Source organism: Pecten maximus, chromosome 10 (assembly GCF_902652985.1).
Source record: "Pecten maximus chromosome 10, xPecMax1.1, whole genome shotgun sequence".
NCBI lineage: Eukaryota > Metazoa > Mollusca > Bivalvia > Pectinida > Pectinidae > Pecten > Pecten maximus.
Window position 1 is genome coordinate 551931 of NC_047024.1, and position 19268 is coordinate 571198.

Genomic DNA, 19268 nt, shown 5'->3' on the forward strand with positions numbered 1-19268 from the left:
CATTTCCTTGGTTACCAGATTTGGTGTAAATCCTCTTCACAAACGAGCTTGTTTTGACATAAACATTGAGCGAACCAATGCCTCTGCCATACATATGAGCGTAGAAGCTGAGGCAGGATCCAGAAGTCTGGGGGTAGGATGGGCTTACTAGAACAGCCTTGTCTCCTCTTGATTGTGGCTGACTGGACTCTATGTACATGTAGTGACCTGATTGAATGGGTAGAAAATTCAATATTTACTAATTAATCTGTAAGCTTTAAAGAAATTGATGGGAATCTACTGAGTGAAATCAAAAGTAGGTCACTTGTACCTTTGTTCTAGAAGTCTAGTAGATAGCAGGGAGTTAGATCAAAAGTAGGTCACTTGAACTTTGTTCTAGAGGTTGGGTAGATAGCAGGGTGTTAGATCAAAAGTAGGTCACTTGTACCTTTGTTATACAAGTCTGGTAGATAGCAGGGAGTTAGATCAAAAGTAGGTCACTTGTACCTTTGTTCTAGAAGTCTGGTAGATAGCAGGGATCAGTTAGATCAAAAGTAGGTCACTTGAACTTTGTTCTAGAGGTTGGGTAGATAGCAGGGTGTTAGATCAAAAGTAGGTCACTTGTACCTTTTTTCTAGAAGTCTGGTAGATAGCAGGGAGTTAGATCAAAAGTAGGTCACTTGAACTTTGTTCTAGAGTTTGGGTAGATAGCAGGGATCAGTTAGATCAAAAGTAGGTCACTTGTACCTTTGTCCTATAAGTGTAGTAGATAGCAGGGTGTTAGATCAAAGCAGTTTGCTATCTTTGTTTTGTAAGAATGATTTGGAAGGAGGGGGCAAGCTTCCATACCTCTGGCAGTTCCATAAGTATGGTCGTTAGTTGGTCCGGTATATACACTTGATGTATGGCCAGAAAATCTTGTCCAGTCAAAATTATCTGTTTTGCTTTGCTGGAAGCCGCAAATGTTGGAATTCTCAAAGTTACATGATGTGACTGAAATGAAAATTATAAGTTACAGTACAAGACTGAAAACATTGTGTAAAGTTTGTATCATCCTCTTGTAGTATGATCCAGCTTATCATTAATACTAATGTAAAGCACTCACCCGATGACCCTGAGCATGGTTGATAGGAGTAGGTGATGTCATCAATAGCAATGTCTCCCCTATAGCTCACCCCTCGCACACCCTCGAACAGGACTTGGAAGGAGTGGGAACTGACAAGGTTAACTGAAGCTGAGTTCCACTTGTTGCCCAATGTACCAGTGTGAGTCCAAATGACTGACCTTGAACCATTGACAGCCATGTACACATTGAGAGTATTAATGTGAGTTCCATACATGTGGTACCAGAACCGAAGACATGCTCCACTAGTAGCCCCGATACTGGGTGACACTAGTCTGGCAGTGTCGTTGGGTCGTCGTGGTGATGATGCCTCAATGTACACATAATGACCTTGAGCTGAAACACAGGTAAACCATGAAACCTTATTGTTACTCATATAGAAATAGCCACAGCTATCTGAGAAAGTCCTTATTGTTACTCATATAGAAATAGCCACAGCTATCTGAGAAAGTCCTTATTGTTACTAATATAGAAATAGCCACAGCTATCTGAGAACGTCCTTATTGTCACTAATATAGAAATAGCCACAGCTATCTGAGAAAGTCCTTATTGTTACTAATATAGAAATAGCCACAGCTATCTGAGAACGTCCTTATTGTTACTCTAGTAATGCACATGCATCAATTCATATAGAACTAATTATGTTAGCTATCTGAGAAAGTCCCTGGCTATACATACATGTGCCGAGTGTGTGATCAGTAGCAGGACCAGTCCCAGCTGTAGATGAAGGACCACTAGCACGCGTCCAGTCAAAGTTGTCATCATGAGCCTGTGTCCATTTACAGAACTGCTTCTCAAAGTTACAGTCAAATGGTGAAACAGCAACTAAAACATGGAAGTTGGATTTATTTATTCCTTAAATAGACAAGTCCAACTAAATTCTTTAAATATACATATTCTGTGTAGATAATGTGTTCCAGTGTTCAACTGGACTCCATACCCCGAGATCACGTAAACAATTACTAGCCTGTGAAATATCCTATGTTGGTACTTACAAGGTGTTGTCATGGAGGTTGGCATGGCAGTGGTTGGCGGGGTCAGTTGTGAAGGGGCAGCAGCCTGGGCTGGAAATACTGAAACATGATAGATGGTCATAGATTAAGAAGGTGAATAAATAGTTAACACAAAACAACCAAGAATTTCATTAATTTAGACAAAAAAGAAGGAAAAAGTATACTTAAAGAAGTATATCAATCAGAAAAGAAGCACTTACCTGTGCAGGGGCCATCCGTCAGACTTATATCATCTACACCAATATCACCATGGATACCATTGCCACGTTGTCCTTCCAAAATCAACTAAATCACAACAAAATGAGTTCAAATTATGCTCATTAATTGATGTATATGCATGTTTATATTGCATTTTACCTATTTTATATATGATAACTTACAGAAAGACACACTGCTGTAGTACATGGTAACTTATATAGACAGACACACTGCTGTAGTACATAGTAACTTATATAGACAGACACACTGCTGTAGTACAAGGTAACTTATATAGAAAGACACACTACTGTAGTACATAACTTACATAGAAAGACACACTACTGTAGTACATGGTAACTTATATAGAAAGACACACTGCTGTAGTACATGGTAACTTATATAGACAGACACACTGCTGTAGTACAAGGTAACTTATATAGACAGACACACTACTGTAGTACAAAGTAACTTACATAGAAAGACACACTGCTGTAGTACATGGTAACTTATACAGAAAGACACACTGCTGTAGTACATGGTAACTTATATAGACAGACACACTGCTGTAGTACAAGGTAACTTATATAGACAGACACACTGCTGTAGTACATGGTAACGTATATAGACAGACACACTACTGTGTAGTACATGGTAACTTACATAGAAAGACACACTACTGTAGTACAAGGTAACTTATATAGAAAGACACATTGCTGTAGTACAAGGTAACTTATATAGAAAGACACACTGCTTTAGTACATGGTAACTTACATAGAAAGACACACTGCTGTAGTACATGGTAACTTATACAGAAAGACACACTGCTGTAGTACATAACTTACATAGAAAGGCACACTACTGTAGTACATGGTAACTTATATAGACAGACACACTGCTGTAGTACAAGGTAACTTATATAGAAAGACACACTGCTATAGTACATGGTAACTTATATAGACAGACACATTGCTGTAGTACAAGGTAACTTATATAGAAAGACACATTGCTGTAGTACAAGGTAACTTATATAGAAAGACACACTGCTGTAGTACATGGTAACTTATATAGAAAGACACACTGCTATAGTACAAGGTAACTTATATAGACAGACACATTGCTGTAGTACAAGGTAACTTATATAGAAAGACACATTGCTGTAGTACAAGGTAACTTATATAGAAAGACACACTGCTGTAGTACATGGTAACTTATATAGAAAGACACACTGCTGTAGTACATGCAGGTAACTTATATAGACAGACACACTGCTGTAGTACATAACTTACATAGAAAGGCACACTGCTGTAGTACATGGATCGAGCTGACTTCCATTGGTTACCCTGATCACCAAACAGTGACCAGATCTTGATCCTTTGGGTGCTGTTTGTAGCATTCTGAGGCTGTATATAGGCATTGAGATATCCAATCTCTGACCCGTACATATTGTACCAGAAATTTAGACACCTTGCAGATGTAGCTTGGAATAACTGACTTTTAAGGACTGCACGATCTCCAAATCTCCGTGGTGCAGAAGACTCAATGAAAATATAATGTCCTGGAAAAGATCAAATAGGAAACTTAATTGATGCATCAGCCAATCTATTACCTATATAAATAACATTCAGTAACATACTTCAATGGAATGTCACCCTTACCAGCTATAATGCTCTTGACAGATCAATAAAACCTGAACTGAAATCTTCTAAAAACTGAGGGACATCTTAACAGTGTCCATGGTGTGATCATTGTGTGGCCCAGTAATACCTTGGGGTTAAGTGTCCCTGATGTGATCATTGTCTGACCCAGTAATACCTTGGGGTTTAAGTGTCCCTGATGTGATCATTGTCTGACCCAGTAATACCTTGTGGTTAAGTGTCCTGGTGTGATCATTGTCTGACCAAGTAATACCTTGGTGTTAAGTGTCCCTGATGTGATCATTGTCTGGGCCAGTAATACCTTGGGGTTAAGTATCTGTGATGTGATCATTGTCTGACCCAGTAATACCTTGGGTCCCTGATGTGATCATTGTCTGACCCAGTAATACCTTGGGGTTTAGTGTCCCTGATGTGATCATTGTCTGACCCAGTAATACCTTGTGGTTAAGTGTCCCTGATGTGATCATTGTCTGACCCAGTAATACCTTGGGTCCCTGATGTGATCATTGTCTGACCCAGTAATACCTTGGGGTTAAGTGTCCCTGATGTGATCATTGTCTGACCCAGTAATACCTTGTGGTAAGTGTCCCTGATGTGATCGTTGTCTGACCCAGTAATACCTTGTGGTTAAGTGTCCCTGATGTGATCATTGTCTGACCCAGTAATACCTTGTGGTTAAGTGTCCCTGGTGTGATCATTGTCTGACCCAGTAATACCTTGAGGTTTAGTGTCCCTGATGTGATCATTGTCTGACCCAGTAATACCTTGGGGTTAAGTGTCCCTGATGTGATCATTGTCTGACCCAGTAACACCTTGGTGTTAAGTGTCCCTGGTGTGATCATTGTCTGACCCAGTAATACATTGGGTCCCTGATGTGATCATTGTCTGACCCAGTAATACCTTGGGGTTAAGTGTCCCTGATGTGATCATTGTCTGACCCAGTAATACCTTGGGTCCCTGATGTGATCATTGTCTGACCCAGTAATACCTTGGGGTTAAGTGTCCCTGATGTGATCATTGTCTGACCCAGTAATACCTTGGGTCCCTGATGTGATCATTGTCTGACCCAGTAATACCTTGGGTCCCTGATGTGATCATTGTCTGACCCAGTAATACCTTGGGTCCCTGATGTGATCATTGTCTGACCCAGTAATACCTTGGGGTTAGGTGTCCCTGATGTGATCATTGTGTGGCCCAGTAATACCTTGGAGTTAAGTGTCCCTGATGTGATCATTGTCTGACCCAGTAATACCTTGGGTTAAGTGTCCCTGATGTGAGCATTGTCTGACCCAGTAATACTTTGGGGTTAGGTGTTCCTGATGTGATCATTGTGTGGCCCAGTAATACCTCAGGGTTAAGTGTCCCTGATGTGATCATTGTCTGACCCAGTAATACCTTGGGGTTAAGTGTCCCTGATGTGATCATTGTCTGACCCAGTAATACCTTGGGTCCCTGATGTGATCATTGTCTGACCCAGTAATACCTTGGGTCCCTGATGTGATCATTGTCTGACCCAGTAATACCTTGGAGTTAAGTGTCCCTGATGTGATCATTGTCTGACCCAGTAATACCTTGGGTCCCTGATGTGATCATTGTCTGACCCAGTAATACCTTGGGGTTTAGTGTCCCTGATGTGATCATTGTCTGACCCAGTAATACCTTGGGTTAAGTGTCCCTGATGTGATCATTGTCTGACCCAGTAATACCTTGGGGTTAAGTGTCCCTGATGTGATCATTGTCTGACCCAGTAACACCTTGGGGTTAAGTGTCCCTGATGTGATCATTGTCTGACCCAGTAATACCTTGGGGTTAAGTGTCCCTGATGTGATCATTGTCTGACCCAGTAATACCTTGGGGTTTAGTGTCCCTGATGTGATCATTGTCTGACCCAGTAATACCTTGGGTCCCTGATGTGATCATTGTCTGACCCAGTAATACCTTGGGTCCCTGATGTGATCATTGTCTGACCCAGTAATACCTTGGGGTTAGGTGTCCCTGATGTGATTATTGTCTGACCCAGTAATACCTTGGGGTTAAGTGTCCCTGATGTGATCATTGTCTGACCCAGTAATACCTTGGGTTAAGTGTCCCTGGTGTGATCATTGTCTGGCCCAGTAACACCTTGGGGTTAAGTGTCCCTGATGTGATCATTGTCTGACCCAGTAATACCTTGGGGTTAAGTGTCCCTGGTGTGATCATTGTCTGACCCAGTAATACCTTGGGTCCCTGATGTGATCATTGTCTGACCCAGTAATACCTTGGGGTTTAGTGTCCCTGATGTGATCATTGTCTGACCCAGTAATACCTTGGGGTTAAGTGTCCCTGATGTGATCATTGTCTGACCCAGTAATACCTTGGGTCCCTGATGTGATCATTGTCTGACCCAGTAATACCTTGGGGTTAAGTGTCCCTGATGTGATCATTGTCTGACCCAGTAATACCTTGGGTCCCTGATGTGATCATTGTCTGACCCAGTAATACCTTGGGTCCCTGATGTGATCATTGTCTGACCCAGTAATACCTTGGGGTTAGGTGTCCCTGATGTGATTATTGTGTGGCCCAGTAATACCTTGGAGTTAAGTGTCCCTGATGTGATCATTGTCTGACCCAGTAATACCTTGGGGTTTAGTGTCCCTGATGTGATCATTGTCTGACCCAGTAATACCTTGGGGTTAAGTGTCCCTGGTGTGATCATTGTCTGACCCAGTAATACCTTGGGTCCCTGATGTGATCATTGTCTGACCCAGTAATACCTTGGGGTTAAGTGTCCCTGGTGTGATCATTGTCTGACCCAGTAATACCTCGGGGTTAAGTGTCCCTGATGTGATTATTGTCTGACCCAGTAATACCTTGGGGTTAAGTGTCCCTGATGTGATCATTGTCTGACCCAGTAATACCTTGGGTCCCTGATGTGATCATTGTCTGCCCCAGTAATACCTTGGGTCCCTGATGTGATCATTGTCTGACCCAGTAATACCTTGGGGTTAAGTTTAAGCCTTACTACCATTAAATGACTGTCACCTTTACTTACCAGCAGAATTTCCCGTGGTGTGATCATTGCTGGGTCCAGTAATGCTACTGGAGGTGCGACCCCTGTTCAGCAGCCAATCGAATTGGTCTGTTTGATCATGCACATTGGTCCAAGTACACAAGCCCTTCTCAAAGTCACAATTTCCTGAGAACATATACCAGACATTTTACTTTGATATTCTGATAAGGCCAGTAGAGAGGACCAACAGGTGGGGGTTGAGGATGCTATTCATATTGATGGGATGATCAGTGGTAAACATATGATAGTACATATCCAAATAGTTTAATGATGGTCCTACTTATACAAACTTTCTGCACTCAATTTTTGATTTTTATTAATACCACTAAAAAGAGAATATGCAAAAGTTATAGATGCTTTATAAAACAAGAGGTCAATGGGCCTTAACGGTCATCTGAACGGTCATCTGAACGGTCATCTGACTCTTGTACTATTGTAGTATAAATACTCAGTAGCAAGTATGGTGGCCATCATGAATTTTGGACCGACCAGAAAATAACACTTGGTCAGCACCATCTCATGATCATTGTAGGCAAGTTTCAGCTCAATCCCACTGGTGGCAAAGAAGTTTGAAATAGTGTTGTTCAGGAAAACCATGATTGAGAAATCATGTTACAAAATGGCTGCCATTGCTGCCATGTCAAAGTTTTTATGAAGCTGAAAAATAACAACACTTTATTGGCTCTCCTTCCTTAACATCCTCAACAATTTTCCAGCTCAATGGCACCAGTGGAACTGGAGAAGATGGTTAAAATGTGTTTTTCAAGATGGCTGTCACCGTGACCATCTTGGATTTTGGATAAATCCGAAAAATAACTAAACATGGTCAGGACCATCTCGGGATGATTTCAGATAAGTTTCTGCTCAATCCCACTGGTGAAGTTTGAAATGTGAAAAGTTTACCCACGACAGACAGTGCATGAGGATGGCGGATGGCGTGTGGCGGATGCAGATGACTATGGACCATGCATGATGATTATAGGTTATCCTAACCTTGACCCTTCAGGTTAGGTGACCTAAACCCCCAGAGGGATCTTGGCACCCATCATCGAATCAATATGTAAGATTTATCTTTTCTCTATTTTCTCTACTTTCCCTTCTTTCCTCTTTTCCTCCATACAATAACAAGGGGAATCTATGAATGAAATCTAAGAAATACATCAAGAACTTATCAGCCATTTTGTCTGATGATGGTGGGCTGAAAATGTGAACCAGAAGTCTTAACTTTATATAATTCTAAAATAATGTCAATCCTTAAAGAAAATAAAGTATCGACATACCTGGGTCAGGGCATGCTCCAGAGATAGAATTGATGTCATCAATGGCAATGTCACTTGTGTAACCAGTTCCAACAACTCCCTCAAACACCACCTGTAAACAAACCACATAACATTCATAATTGTTTTTTTATGAAACAAATCTTCCCACCAAGCTGTTAAAGCTACCTGTACCAAAATAAACAACACTTTCCCACCTACTTATAACAACATAAACAACATCTCCCCACCTACCTGTAACACCCTAAACATCTCCCCACCTACCTGTAACACCCTAAACAACATCTCCCCACCTACCTGTAACAACCTAAACAACATCTCCCCACCTACCTGTAACAACCTAAACAACACCTCCCCACCTACCTGTAACAACCTAAACAACATCTCCCCACCTACCTGTAACACCCTAAACAACATCTCCCCACTTACCTGTAACACCCTAAACAACATCTCCCCACCTACCTATAACAACATAAACAACATTCCCCACCTACATATAACACCCTAAACATCTCCCCACCTACCTGTAACACCCTAAACAACATCTCCCCACCTACCTGTAACACCCTAAACATCTCCCCACCTACCTGTAACACCCTAAACAACATCTCCCCACTTACCTGTAACAACCTAAACAATACCTCCCCACCTACCTGTTACACCCTAAACAGCATCTCCCCACCAACCCGTGACTAACTAAACAACATCTCCCCATCTACCTGTAACACCCTAAACAACATCTCCCCACTTACATGTAACAACCTAAACATCTCCCCACCTACCTGTAACACCCTAAACAACACCTCCCCACCAAACCGTGACTAACTAAACAACATCTCCCCATCTACCTGTAACACCCTAAACAACATCTCCCCACCTACCTGTAACACCTTAAACATCTCCCCACCTACCTGTAACAACCTAAACAACACCTCCCCACCTACCTGTAACAACCTAAACAACACCTCCCCACCAAACCGTGACTAACTAAACAACATCTCCCCATCTACCTGTAACACCCTAAACAACACCTCCCCACCTACCTGTAACATCCTAAACAACACCTCCCCACCTTCCTGTAACATCCTAAACAACACCTCCCCACCTTCCTGTAACACCCTAAACAACATCTCCCCACCTACCTATAACAACATAAACAACACCTCCCCACCTACCTGTAACACCCTAAACAACACCTCCCCACCTACCTGTAACACCCTAAACAACATCTCCCCACTTACCTGTAACATCCTAAACAACATCTCCCCACTTACCTGTAACATCCTAAACAACATCTCCCCACCTACCTGTAACACCCTAAACAACATCTCCCCACTTACCTGTAACAGCCTAAATAATACCTCCCCACCTACCGTATAAGCCTGACTGTTCTGGATGGTGACTTGTCCTAAGATCCAATTGTTGCCTTGATTAAATGATCTGCTCCAGATTGGAGCAGTAGGCAGAGTTGTGCCCACCCGCAGGTACACATTCAAGGTTCCCATTTGTTTTCCATACATGTGATAGTAGAACTGCAGACACATGGGTGTTGTCATGGCTACAGAAGTACTGAGGAGGCGAGCCTTGTTACCGGGAACATTTGGTCGGCTTGATTCAATGTAGACATAATGTCCTACAAAGACATACAGCAGGTTGTTAGTATATTGTAAAGGTGTGTAGATTGGAAAATGTTGGTTAATGTAATGTTTATTTAATGCTTAATTATGACATAAGATTAAGTGTCTTGTACCTGTTATTCTTGGCAAGGTTGGTTTTAGTAGTAATGACCTACGACAGAACAATAAGCTGTTTACCTGAGGTTGTTCCTGTGGTGTGGTCAGTGGAGGGCCCTGTGCCTGATGAGGATGTCCTCCCAGCCTTGGATATCCAGTCTATGTTATCACTATGATCCTGGCTCCATCCACACAGACTCGAAGACTCAAAGTTACATTGTAGTCCAACTGATGTAATCATATACAATTATAATATCATGTGTTCAACTAATGCCATCACACAAAATGATAATATCATGTGTCCAACTAATGTCATCACACAAAATGATAATATCATGTGTCCAACTAATGTCATCATACAAAATGATAATATCATGTGTTCAACTAATGTCATCACACAAAATGATAATATCATGTGTTCAACTAATGTCATCACACAAAATGATAATATCATGTGTTTAACTAATATCATCATATAATAAAATAATGAAATTAACACACAATTATGATTCTTCAATATTGATACTACCTACTTAACTTAAATAATGAATACATTTCTTCCTAATGACTTTCTAAAGGGATGTTACAATTATGATAAATGTATTAGAAAAACTGACTTAAATATCCCTCACAAAATTAAGTACTGCTATATGTTCATCTACACATGGATATATAGGTTCAATTATTGCTCAAATCCTTTTAAACATGTCCAATATGGTTCAATCACAGACAACAATCTGAAGTTAGTAAAGAATCAAGTGAAGATAGACCTAAACTATAACATACCAGAAGATGTACAAGGTCCGGCTACAACTTTTATATCATCAAGTCCGATATCACCACGATAACCAGCTCCAGTGAGTCCTTCAAACACAATGTTGTACTGTGATGATTGGCTAGGTATTGGGTAATGAGCCTGGATCCAAACATTTCCCTGTGTGCCATACCTAGTCCATACTGGGGTGCCATAGCTGGTACCCTTCTGTAAATATAGAACCTAAACTTTACCCCGGTATCCTTCTGTAAATATAGAACCTAAACTTTACCCTGGTATCCTTCTGTAAATATAGAACCTAAACTTTACCCCGGTACCCTTCTGTAAATATAGAACCTAAACTTTACCCCGGTACCCTTCTGTAAATATAGAACCTAAACTTTACTCCGGTACCCTTCTGTAAATATAGAACCTAAACTTTACCCTGGTATACTTCTGTAAATATAGAACCTAAACTTTACCCCGGTATCCTTCTGTAAATATAGAACCTAAACTTTACCCCGGTATCCTTCTGTAAATATAGAACCTAAACTTTACCCTGGTATCCTTCTGTAAATATAGAACCTACACTTTACCCTGGTACCCTTCTGTAAATATAGAACCTACACTTTACCCTGGTATCCTTCTGTAAATATAGAACCTACACTTTACCCCGGTACCCTTCTGTAAATATAGAACCTAAACTTTACCCCGGTATCCTTCTGTAAATATAGAACCTAAACTTTACCCTGGTACCCTTCTGTAAATATAGAACCTAAACTTTACCCCGGTATCCTTCTGTAAATATAGAACCTAAACTTTACCCCGGTATCCTTCTGTAAATATAGAACCTAAACTTTACCCCGGTACCCTTCTGTAAATATAGAACCTAAACTTTACCCCGGTATCTTCTGTAAATATAGAACCTAAACTTTACCCCGGTATCCTTCTGTAAATATAGAACCTACACTTTACCCTGGTATCCTTCTGTAAATAAAGAACCTAAACTTTACCCTGGTATCCTTCTGTAAATATAGAACCTAAACTTTACCCTTGTATCCTTCTGTAAATATAGAACCTAAACTTTACCCCGGTATCCTTCTGTAAATATAGAACCTAAACTTTACCCTGGTATCCTTCTGTAAATATAGAACCTAAACTTTACTCCGGTATCCTTCTGTAAATATAGAACCTAAACTTTACCCCGGTATCCTTCTGTAAATATAGAACCTAAACTTTACCCTGGTATCCTTCTGTAAATATAGAACCTAAACTTTACCCTGGTATCCTTCTGTAAATATAGAACCTTAACTTTACCCTGATACCCTTCTGTAAATATAGAACCTAAACTTTGCCCTGGTACTCTTCTGTAAATATAGAACCTAAACTTTAGCCAGAGTACCAAACCTGGTCCATACTGGAGTGTCAAAGCTGGTATCCTTCTGTAAATATAGAACCTAAACTTTACCCTGGTACCCTTCTGTAAATATAGAACCTACACTTTACCCTGGTATCCTTCTGTAAATATAGAACCTAAACTTTACCCCGGTATCCTTCTGTAAATATAGAACCTAAACTTTACCCCGGTATCCTTCTGTAAATATAGAACCTAAACTTTACCCTGGTACCCTTCTGTAAATATAGAACCTAAACTTTACCCCGGTACCCTTCTGTAAATATAGAACCTAAACTTTACTCCGGTATCCTTCTGTAAATATAGAACCTAAACTTTACCCCGGTATCCTTCTGTAAATATAGAACCTAAACTTTACCCTGGTACCCTTCTGTAAATATAGAACCTAAACTTTACTCCGGTATCCTTCTGTAAATATAGAACCTACACTTTACCCCGGTATCCTTCTGTAAATATAGAACCTAAACTTTACCCCGGTATCCTTCTGTAAATATACAACCTAAACTTTACCCTGGTACCCTTCTGTAAATATAGAACCTAAACTTTACCCCGGTATCCTTCTGTAAATATAGAACCTAAACTTTAACCTGGTACCCTTCTGTAAATATAGAACCTAAACTTTACCCTGGTACCCTTCTGTAAATATAGAACCTAAACTTTACCCCGGTATCCTTCTGTAAATATAGAACCTAAACTTTACCCCGGTACCCTTCTGTAAATATAGAACCTAAACTTTACCCTGGTACCCTTCTGTAAATATAGAACCTAAACTTTACCCCGGTATCCTTCTGTAAATATAGAACCTAAACTTTACCCCGGTATCCTTCTGTAAATATAGAACCTAAACTTTACCCTAGTACCCTTCTGTAAATATAGAACCTAAACTTTACCCCGGTATCCTTCTGTAAATATAGAACCTAAACTTTACCCCGGTATCCTTCTGTAAATATAGAACCTAAACTTTACCCTGGTCCCCTTCTGTAAATATAGAACCTAAACTTTACCCCGGTATCCTTCTGTAAATATAGAACCTAAACTTTACCCTGGTATCCTTCTGTAAATATAGAACCTAAACTTTACCCCGGTACCCTTCTGTAAATATAGAACCTAAACTTTGCCCTGGTACTCTTCTGTAAATATAGAACCTAAACTTTACCCCGGTATCCTTTTGTAAATATAGAACCTAAACTTTACCCTGGTATCCTTCTGTAAATATAGAACCTACACTTTACCCCGGTATCCTTCTGTAAATATAGAACCTACACTTTACCCCGGTATCCTTCTGTAAATATACAACCTAAACTTTACCCTGGTACCCTTCTGTAAATATAGAACCTAAACTTTACCCCGGTATCCTTCTGTAAATATACAACCTAAACTTTACCCTGGTACCCTTCTGTAAATATAGAACCTAAACTTTACCCCGGTATCCTTCTGTAAATATAGAACCTAAACTTTACCCTGGTACCCTTCTGTAAATATAGAACCTTAACTTTACCCAGATACCCTTCTGTAAATATAGAACCTAAACTTTGCCCTGGTACTCTTCTGTAAATATAGAACCTAAACTTTAGCCAGAGTACCAAACCTGGTCCATACTGGAGTGTCAAAGCTGGTATCCTTCTGTAAATATAGAACCTAAACTTTACCCCGGTATCCTTCTGTAAATATAGAACCTAAACTTTACCCTGGTACCCTTCTGTAAATATAGAACCTAAACTTTACTCCGGTATCCTTCTGTAAATATAGAACCTACACTTTACCCCGGTATCCTTCTGTAAATATAGAACCTAACTTTACCCTAGTACCCTTCTGTAAATATAGAACCTAAACTTTACCCCAGTACCCTTCTGTAAATATAGAACCTAAACTTTACCCTGGTATCCTTCTGTAAATATAGAACCTAAACTTTACCCCGGTATCCTTCTGTAAATATAGAACCTAACTTTACCCTAGTACCCTTCTGTAAATATAGAACCTAAACTTTACCCTGGTATCCTTCTGTAAATATAGAACCTAAACTCTACCCCGGTATCCTTCTGTAAATATAGAACCTAAACTTTACCCTGGTATCCTTCTGTAAATATAGAACCTAAACTTTACCCCGGTATCCTTCTGTAAATATAGAACCTAACTTTACCCTAGTACCCTTCTGTAAATATAGAACCTAAACTTTACCCCGGTATCCTTCTGTAAATATAGAACCTAAACTTTACCCCGGTATCCTTCTGTAAATATAGAACCTAAACTTTACCCTGGTATCCTTCTGTAAATATAGAACCTACACTTTACCCTGGTATCCTTCTGTAAATATAGAACCTAAACTTTACCCTGGTATCCTTCTGTAAATATAGAACCTAAACTTTACCCCGGTATCCTTCTGTAAATATAGAACCTAAACTTTACCCTGGTATCCTTCTGTAAATATAGAACCTAAACTTTACCCCGGTATCCTTTTGTAAATATAGAACCTAAACTTTACCCTGGTATCCTTCTGTAAATATAGAACCTAAACTTTACCCCGGTATCCTTCTGTAAATATAGAACCTAAACTTTACCCCGGTATCCTTCTGTAAATATAGAACCTAAACTTTACCCCGGTATCCTTCTGTAAATATAGAACCTAAACTTTACCCCGGTATCCTTCTGTAAATATAGAACCTAAACTTTACCCCGGTATCCTTCTGTAAATATAGAACCTAAACTTTACCCTGGTATCCTTCTGTAAATATAGAACCTAAACTTTACCCCGGTATCCTTCTGTAAATATAGAACCTAAACTTTACCCAGGTACCCTTCTGTAAATATAGAACCTAAACTTTACCCCGGTATCCTTCTGTAAATATAGAACCTAAACTTTACCCTGGTATCCTTCTGTAAATATAGAACCTACACTTTACCCTGGTATCCTTCTGTAAATATAGAACCTAAACTTTACCCCGGTATCCTTCTGTAAATATAGAACCTAAACTTTACCCCGGTATCCTTCTGTAAATATAGAACCTAAACTTTACCCCGGTATCCTTCTGTAAATATAGAACCTAAACTTTACCCTGGTATCCTTCTGTAAATATAGAACCTAAACTTTACCCCGGTATCCTTCTGTAAATATAGAACCTAAACTTTACCCTGGTATCCTTCTGTAAATATAGAACCTAAACTTTACCCCGGTATCCTTCTGTAAATATAGAACCTAAACTTTACCCCGGTATCCTTCTGTAAATATAGAACCAAAACTTTACCCCGGTATCCTTCTGTAAATATAGAACCTAAACTTTACCCCGGTATCCTTCTGTAAATATAGAACCTAAACTTTACCCTGGTATCCTTCTGTAAATATAGAACCTAAACTTTACCCCGGTATCCTTCTGTAAATATAGAACCTAAACTTTACCCTGGTATCCTTCTGTAAATATAGAACCTAAACTTTACCCCGGTATCCTTCTGTAAATATAGAACCTAAACTTTACCCCGGTATCCTTCTGTAAATATAGAACCAAAACTTTACCCCGGTATCCTTCTGTAAATATAGAACCTAAACTTTACCCTGGTATCCTTCTGTAAATATAGAACCTAAACTTTACCCTGGTATCCTTCTGTAAATATACAACCTAAACTTTACCCCGGTATCCTTCTGTAAATATACAACCTAAACTTTACTCTGGTATCCTTCTGTAAATATAGAACCTAAACTTTACCCCCGTATCCTTCTGTAAATATAGAACCTGTCTGTCTTTAGATGCTGTAAGGGTTATATGACAGCAGTTGATACACACCTTAATATAGATATTGAGTCGGTTGATGTTAGGTCCATACATGTGGTACCAGAAACTCAGACATTGCTGTGACCCACTCGGTACAGAGGCTGACACCAAACGAGCTGTATCATTCATTTTACGTGGATTTGATGACTCAATAAACATGTACCACCCTTGTCCTAAAAAAAGAAGAAAAACAACTCTCACACTTAATAAATATCTACCAGCCTATTGTTTTAAAACAACTCTCACACTTAATAAATATCTACCAGCCTATGGTTTCTAAAACAACTCTCACACTTAATAAACATGTACAAACCTGTACAAAAACACAACTCTCACCATCAACTACCCATTGGTGAAATTTTGGTAGCATGGTTTCATGAAAATGTTTTGAAAAAGAGAAGTTTTTAAATAACTTAAAGTAAGTAGCCCAAAAGCTTATTTGAACAAAAATCTTTATGGCATTAAGCACACTTCTAGCATAGACAAAACAGAACTTAATATATCTAATCATAATATTATTGATGAAATTATATGATACTGACCAGTTCCTAAAGTGTGGTCATTGGTTGGACCAGTCTGGACAGAAGCAGTTGGTCCTTGTGCCCGTGTCCAGTCAAAAATATCATCTTTGGCTTGAGTCCATGAACAAAGGTTTGTTTCAAAGGAACAATCATATTTGGACTGGTTCACTACACAACACACAAAAAAAGTGGACATTAATAGGGTATCTTACTGATGTTTACAAGTAGAGTGGGTATTAATAGTGGGACAGATGTTCACCAGTAGAGTGGGTATTAATAGTGGGACAGATGTTCACCAGTAGAGTGGGTATTAATAGTGGGACAGATGTTCACCAGTAGAGTGGGTATTAATAGTGGGACAGATGTTCACCAGTAGAGTGGGTATTAATAGTGGGACAGATGTTCACCAGTAGAGTGGGTATTAATAGTGGGACAGATGTTCACAAGTAGAGTGGGTATTAATAGTGGGACAGATGTTCACAAGTAGAGTGGGTATTAATAGTGGGACAGATGTTCACCAGTAGAGTGGGTATTAATAGTGGGACAGATGTTCACCAGTAGAGTGGGTATTAATAGTGGGACAGATGTTCACCAGTAGAGTGGGTATTAATAGTGGGACAGATGTTCACAAGTAGAGTGGGTATTAATAGTGGGACTGATGTTCACCAGTAGAGTGGGTATTAATAGTGGGACAGATGTTCACCAGTAGAGTGGGTATTAATAGTGGGACTGATGTTCACCAGTAGAGTGGGTATTAATAGTGGGACTGATGTTCACCAGTAGAGTGGGTATTAATAGTGGGACAGATGTTCACAAGTAGAGTGGGTATTAATAGTGGGACAGATGTTAACCAGTAGAGTGGGTATTAATAGTGGGACAGATGTTCACAAGTAGAGTGGGTATTAATAGTGGGACTGATGTTCACAAGTAGAGTGGGAATTAATAGTGGGACAGATGTTCACAAGTAGAGTGGGTATTAATAGTGGGACAGATGTTCACCAGTAGAGTGGGTATTAATAGTGGGACAGATGTTCACAAGTAGAGTGGGTATTAATAGTGGGACAGATGTTCACAAGTAGAGTGGGTATTAATAGTGGGACTGATGTTCACCAGTAGAGTGGGTATTAATAGGGGGACAGATGTTCACCAGTAGAGTGGGTATTAATAGTGGGACAGATGTTCACCAGTAGAGTGGGTATTAATAGTGGGACTGATGTTCACCAGTAGAGTGGGTATTAATAGTGGGACAGATGTTCACCAGTAGAGTGGGTATTAATAGTGGGACTGATGTTCACCAGTAGAGTGGGTATTAATAGTGGGACTGATGTTCACAAGTAGAGTGGGTATTAATAGTGGGACTGATGTTCACCAGTAGAGTGGGTATTAATAGTGGGACAGATGTTCACCAGTAGAGTGGGTATTAATAGTGGGACAGATGTTCACCAGTAGAGTGGGTATTAATAGTGGGACTGATGTTCACCAGTAGAGTGGGTATTAATAGTGGGACTGATGTTCACCAGTAGAGTGGGTATTAATAGTGGGACAGATGTTCACCAGTAGAGTGGGTATTAATAGTGGGACAGATGTTCACAAGTAGAGTGGGTATTAATAGTGGGACAGATGTTCACAAGTAGAGTGGGTATTAATAGTGGGACAGATGTTCACCAGTAGAGTGGGTATTAATAGTGGGACTGATGTTCACAAGTAGAGTGGGTATTAATAGTGGGACAGATGTTCACCAGTAGAGTGGGTATTAATAGTGGGACAGATGTTCACCAGTAGAGTGGGTATTAATAGTGGGACTGATGTTCACCAGTAGAGTGGGTATTAATAGTAGAACAGATGTTCACCAGTAGAGTGGGTATTAATAGTGGGACTGATGTTCACCAGTAGAGTGGGTATTAATAGTGGGACAGATGTTCACCAGTAGAGTGGGTATTAATAGTGGGACTGATGTTCACAAGTAGGGTGGGTATTAATAGTGGGACAGATGTTCACCAGTAGAGTGGGTATTAATAGTGGGACAGATGTTCACAAGTAGGGTGGGTATTAATAGTGGGACAGATGTTCACAAGTAGAGTGGGTATTAATAGTGGGACAGATGTTCACCAGTAGGGTGGGTATTAATAGTGGGACAGATGTTCACCAGTAGAGTGGGTATTAATAGTGGGACAGATGGTCACAAGTAGAGTGGGTATTAATAGTGGGACAGATGTTCACAAGTAGAGTGGGTATTAATAGTGGGACTGATGTTCACCAGTAGAGTGGGTATTAATAGTGGGACAGATGTTCACCAGTAGAGTGGGTATTAATAGTGGGACAGATGTTCACCAGTAGAGTGGGTATTAATAGTGGGACTGATGTTCACCAGTAGAGTGGGTATTAATAGTGGGACAGATGTTCACCAGTAGAGTGGGTATTAATAGTGGGACAGATGTTCACCAGTAGAGTGGGTATTAATAGTGGGACAGATGTTCACCAGTAGAGTGGGTATTAATAGTGGGACAGATGTTCACCAGTAGAGTGGGTATTAATAGTGGGACAGATGTTCACCAGTAGAGTGGGTATTAATAGTGGGACAGATGTTCACAAGTAGAGTGGGTATTAATAGTGGGACAGATGTTCACAAGTAGAGTGGGTATTAATAGTGGGACAGATGTTCACAAGTAGAGTGGGTATTAATAGTGGGACAGATGTTCACCAGTAGAGTGGGTATTAATAGTGGGACTGATGTTCACAAGTAGGGTGGGTATTAATAGTGGGACAGATGTTCACCAGTAGAGTGGGT

The 19268-nt window shown here is 40.0% G+C and overlaps 1 protein-coding gene across 1 annotated transcript in view; it reads right to left on the reverse strand.

The window, feature by feature from the left end:
- Window positions 1-3521: 3521 nt before the first annotated feature.
- LOC117335852 (MAM and LDL-receptor class A domain-containing protein 1-like) overlaps window positions 3522-19268 on the reverse strand; it is a 60604-nt gene continuing 44857 nt past the window's right edge. Inside the window, exons 33-40 of the mRNA XM_033896097.1 lie at window positions 16502-16648; window positions 15972-16132; window positions 10814-11009; window positions 10109-10255; window positions 9668-9927; window positions 8298-8388; window positions 7000-7143; window positions 3522-3868 (exon numbers count right to left, since the gene is read on the reverse strand). Of these exons, the coding sequence (XP_033751988.1) occupies window positions 3522-3868; window positions 7000-7143; window positions 8298-8388; window positions 9668-9927; window positions 10109-10255; window positions 10814-11009; window positions 15972-16132; window positions 16502-16648 (1493 nt within the window). The remainder of the gene's footprint in view (window positions 3869-6999; window positions 7144-8297; window positions 8389-9667; window positions 9928-10108; window positions 10256-10813; window positions 11010-15971; window positions 16133-16501; window positions 16649-19268) is intronic.